A 5,830-nucleotide genomic window follows, 5' to 3' on the forward strand; every position below is an offset into this window, starting at 1 on the left:
ATTTTTTTTTTTACGGAATCCCACGTTTTAAGCTATGGAGATTCCGATTCTGAAAATTTTTTTTTTTTAAATCGCATTTTCAAAATTTCAGTCCACCCCCACTCCCCACCGTCTCTCCTCCTTCCATCTGACCGGTGCCCGGCCATCTATCATCCTTCTTTCTTGACCTGACTGCCAATCACCAACATCTCTTATGTCCATCTCCTATGTTCCTGCTTTTAGGCTTTCACTTCATACACAGCAGCGCAATTTGATTTGTTTTCTGTCGAAAGACACCTGTTATATAATTGTTGGTTGTATTTGTAATTGTGTTTCATGTTCTCTGTGTTTTTTTTTTTAATCTTTTCATGCCATACACATTCGCTAGCTTCTTAGAAAAAATCTAATTCTCAGTGCTTAGACTTTTTGGTGGACAACCAGATCGAACTGTCTCAAGTGTAACTGCCCGAAACAGTAAGAAAGAAGGCCACGAATTACTTGCCCTTCTTTTTCCCTGTCCTAATTGTTTCTCTTGTCCGCCTTTGTATCATCTATCTGTCCGAATGTTTTATTGTCCTCTATTGCGTTTTTGTTCCATTTTCATATATACGACGAAGGGAAATAACCCTGAAACTCGAGTCGCCTTTATATACTTATATTTATATATTTGGTCCTTTATATTGAACACTCAATATTTCATCTACATTCAATACTTTATTTCATGGTGCCATCCATTTTTATTTTATTTTATTTTATATTATATATTGTATATTATATTATATATTGTATATTCCATATTCTATACCCCACATTGGTTCTGCAGGAATATAAAACATAAAAAACAGACAGTATTGGAACTCTTTTAAACAAAATAATATATTCCTCTATACACAATCATACAACCCCCCCCCTTTTTTTGTATTTATTTTTACTTGCATATATATATATATATATATATATATATATATATATATATATATATATATATATATATGTGTGTGTGTGTTTGTCATAATGTATGGAGTCAAGACCTAGCTTAAATTCTGCATTATTTTGAATGATGTTTCGCATTAATGCAGGCATGTAAGTGATATATTTATTATTAAATATAATACTATAAATTATGTACATGTTTTTAAGTTATGAAACAAATTGTTGGGATAGATATTTGAATTTTTTAATTGTTAATTAAAATTTCATCAAACTACTTCTCTGTCATTTATGACTTTATATATATGTCTATATACATATACACCCAGAGTCCTTGAATAATTTGGATGCGACAGGTGAGGAGAATTTTGTTCAGATAATTGATTTGGTCATTAACAAATCAGACTAAACACAACCATCAAGTCTTTACATCATTCAGTCAATAAACTGTTGTACTTGGATACGATTCTTGTGTTTTAGAGGTGTAGAAATGTTTCCTTATCTTAGAGAGTGGTGTTAACCACTACCTGTTTCATTAACTGTACTTGTTTCTTTCACATATCCATAATATTCTGCCTTTCTTCTGGGTGTATATTTTTTATGTCTGATTTATTATTTTTTTTCTTTCAATGTCTGTGGTCGGAAATCTCATCTTTCATATGTTAGCATTGTATTGTTGCTTATACATTACTCTCTTTATATATTTCAGGGTATCTGATGACATTGAAGACTAAATAATGATATTACCAAGGATATAGGAAATATTATTTGACAAAGGTCACTTTTGAAGAACCTATATTTTGAAAGAAAAGATATTTGGGGAAATATTTATCTGTCGAAAATTCCAGAAGTAAAGTATTTTTCTATTTTGTGAAGTAAATCCAAAGATTATGGAAAATGAACTGAATGAGGGTCAGGTCTGTAATGAAAGGCATCCTGATAACAATGGTGTTTCTCATCAAACAGAAAAGACACCATTCATGTATGACACATGTGGTGAGTCTTTTAAAATGCAAAAATGTTTAAGTCAACATCAGTCTATTCATACAGATTCCAAATTCTATGATTGTGATATTTGTGATGAAAAGTTCTCTACAAATGAAAATTTAATTAACCATAAATGTATTCATACAAGAGAAAAACCATACCATTGTGATATTTGTGGTAAAACATTCATTCTAAAGAAGAGTTTATTGAGCCACAAACGTAGTCACACAGGAGAGAAGCCATACAGTTGTGATATATGTGGTCGGAAGTACAGTGTTAAATTTTCTTTGACTGTACACAAACGTATTCATACAGGCGAAAAACCATATAAGTGTGATATTTGTGGTAAAGCATTCTCTGCCAGTAGTTCACTTATAACACATAAACTTATACACACTGGCCAAAAACCATACCACTGTGATATTTGTGGTAAAGCATTCTCTAAAGATAACTATTTATTGATACATAAACGTGTTCACACAGGAGAAAAACCATATCATTGTGATATTTGTGGTAAAACTTTCTCTGTTAAAAGTTCCTTAACTGTACATAGACGCATTCATACAGGAGAAAAACCATACCGGTGTGATGCCTGTGATAAAACTTTCACTTGTCGTAGTCTGTTATCAGTACATAAAGTTACTCATACAGATAAGAAACCATACAAGTGTGATGTTTGTGATAAAACATTCAGTATGAATTGTCATTTATCTAAACACAAGTGTATTCACACAGGCGAGAAACCATGCCAGTGTGATATTTGTGGTAAGACGTTTTCACAGAATTCTAATTTAATGGCTCACAAGCGTATTCATACAGGAGAAAAACCATATCACTGTGATATTTGTGGTAAAAAGTTCTTTACAAATGAAAATTTATCTAACCACAAATATATACACACAGGGGAAAAACAATATCACTGTGATATTTGTGGTAAAGCATTCTCCCAAAGAGGTAATTTAAAGACCCATAAACTTCTTCATTCAGGAGAAAAACCTTATCACTGTCATACATGTGGTAAATATTTCTCTACCAAAGATTATTTATCTAATCACAAACGGACTCACACAGGTGTAAAAACCTGTCATTGCAATATTTGTGGTAAAGCATTCTCTCACAGCAGTTATTTATCGATCCATAGTCGTATTCACACAGGTGAGAAACCATACCACTGTGACATTTGTGGTAAATCATTCACTGTAAGTGGTTATTTAACTAAACACAAACGTGTTCATACAGGAGAGAAACCTTATCATTGCGATACCTGTGGTGGGACATACTCTAATACTTCAACTTTATTGGCCCATAAACGCATTCACACAGGTGAAAAACCATACTGCTGTGATATCTGTGGTAAAAGTTTCACTGTGAGTGGATCTTTATCGAAACATAAACGTATTCATACAGGAGAAAAACCATATCATTGTGATATTTGTGGTAAAGCCTTCACTAATAATAGTTCTGTACATTCTCATAAACGTATTCACACTGGAGAGAAGCCATATCATTGTGATATTTGTGGTAAATCATTCGGTGCTAGCATTACATTAACTATGCATCAAACAATTCATACAGGAGAGAAACCATATAACTGTGATCTATGTGGTAAAGCATTCTCACGCTCTTGTAATTTATCGAGACATAAACGTCTTCACACAGGAGATAAACTGTATCATTGTGATTCATGTGAAAAAACATTCATTTCTAATTCTGATTTAAACATACATAAACGTGTTCATAGAGGAGGGAAACCATATCACTGTGACATCTGCAGTAAATCATTCTCTCAAAATAATCATTTATTGAATCATAGACATATTCACACAGGTGACAAACCTTATCACTGTGATGTCTGTGGTAAAGCATTCTCTCAACAAAGTACTTTATCTGTCCACAAACGTTTACACTAGTGAGAAACGCATACACAGGTGAGAAAATATACGTTTGTAATATTTGTGTTAGAACATTGTCATACTAATAAGTTATCTAGGTACGAACAAATAAACATCCGATGTAAATTGTAGCTCGGTTATAATTTTTTTTAAAGCTGCTGTTAGATAGGTCAGAATTGGATTTCAAACCTAGAATTTCTCCGATAGAAGGGAGATAACTTCGCAACTGTATTCACTAATTTATATTAAAATTTCTTCCGACACCAATTCGTTTTATTGCACTTACCATTTCCTTAACCCCACGGTTTTAATCTGTTCATCCGGTTGTTTGTCCATCTCTTATTTACTGGCTTATTTTTGTACTCTTTTCCATTAAGGCTCTGTTACTAAAATTATTTTAAAATTGTTAAAAAGAAATGTAACAAACACTTTTAATAACCTTAACTACAGAACACAATTTTAAAAATAATGCATAATATTCTGTTATATTGTATGCTTACCATTATACCTATTATTTCGTTCCATAGTTATAGTCTTACATACACAGACGGTAACAGGTTAATATCATTGACTAGCAGTACTTGTTGAACATCCATAGTTATTTTGAAAACTGTTAGATAGTTTAGAAGTTTAGAGAAAACAATGAAATACTGTTTTTTCTCTCTTTGGAAATGTTTCCCCCCCCCCCCCTTCCCTTACGAAAAAGACTTCTCAAATGATTTTTAAGTGTGTAATGCAAAACAAAATTGGCCATTATCGGTATGAAAAAGAAAATCATAAATTAAAAAATTCTTTTCTGCGGACCACAGTTTGAAAACCCCTGTTCTAGTGCATCTCCCTTGCCATCTTCCGGAGCAAGGCCTTTTTCATTTTGTCTGCTGGGGCTATGAGGCGGTCTGAATTACAGGAAATTGTACGTTCCACTCTCTAATGTGAAATTACCCCATATAAACCGCTCTGATTTCTTTTTCACTGAGCACAAAAAGAATTTTGCAAGGCCGGATCGATAACGACGAAGATTTAGCTGTTCGAATACTTGAATTAACGTGTAAGTGGCTGAGTATTCTACGGCACGTGTGCCCTTAGTATAAATTTCTGACAGAATCAATGCGACACAATGCATAACAAGGTTAAATTGCCGGTAAATTGTACTTTTTGAATCAGAGATACAACTCACTCTTCAGATTTCTATTCATTTTCCCGTTTATCTATTTCACTTACAATGTGTCGGCCAACTTGATGCTAAGGAGTTTACGTTACTTATCCAAGATACTATGCAACACGGATTTCATGGTTGCGAATTGTATTTCTTAACCTTTCAACCAAATTGCATCTATGGTTGGATATACAAGTATACAATACCTAACTAAAACAGCGAGTATTATATTGGTTATTAGTTTATCCCTTTATCGATATCAGGTGGATGAAAGACAATCTCTGTGCAGAATGTGATCACCGAAAGTAGATGTACAATCATACTCGTAAAAAGCCATTTATTGTGAGCAGAGAAAATACTATTTTTATTAAATTCAAAGTTTGCTTTTTAGAAGCGTTGAGATGTCTTTTTAGAAAGTTAAAGTGATTTTAAATTCTCAATCGCAGAATAGTGCTAATAATATAACCTGAGCAGGATAAACTATCCCTATTTTGCAGAGAAAAGTGTAGGTGGCTAGCTGTGGACTCGAACTCACATCCCCGTGAGATTTATATATCTTAATTTGCAGAGGAATTTGTAGTGGGTAGCTTAGCTTAATCAGTCAAAGCATCGTGACATGTAATGACGGGGATGTGAGTTCGAGTCCACAGCTAGCCACCTACACTTTTCTCTGCAAAATAGGGATAGTTTATCCTGTTCAGGCTATATTATTAGCATTATTCTGCGATTGAGAATTTAAAATCACTTCTTTAACTATTTTTATTATTTTCTTTTTGTTCGAGAGAATTTATAGTTAATTAAGTAGATCCAATATGTTACTGGTATTTATTTAAGGAATCCTTAGATCCTGGTGGGATCTGCAATGAAAAAGTAGAAAAAGAATTCT

The 5,830-nt window shown here is 33.0% G+C and overlaps 1 protein-coding gene across 1 annotated transcript in view; it reads left to right on the forward strand.

Annotated features, from left to right (window-relative positions):
- LOC106868643 (zinc finger protein 62) overlaps window positions 1-4,055 on the forward strand; it is a 5,687-nt gene extending 1,632 nt beyond the window's left edge. The window contains exon 2 of the mRNA XM_014914003.2: window positions 1,619-4,055. Coding sequence (XP_014769489.2) covers window positions 1,800-3,806 — 2,007 coding nt within the window. The 5' untranslated portion in view covers window positions 1,619-1,799 and the 3' untranslated portion in view covers window positions 3,807-4,055. The remainder of the gene's footprint in view (window positions 1-1,618) is intronic.
- Window positions 4,056-5,830: the final 1,775 nt, after the last annotated feature.

Source organism: Octopus bimaculoides, chromosome 8 (assembly GCF_001194135.2).
Source record: "Octopus bimaculoides isolate UCB-OBI-ISO-001 chromosome 8, ASM119413v2, whole genome shotgun sequence".
Classification (NCBI taxonomy): Eukaryota; Metazoa; Mollusca; class Cephalopoda; order Octopoda; family Octopodidae; genus Octopus; species Octopus bimaculoides.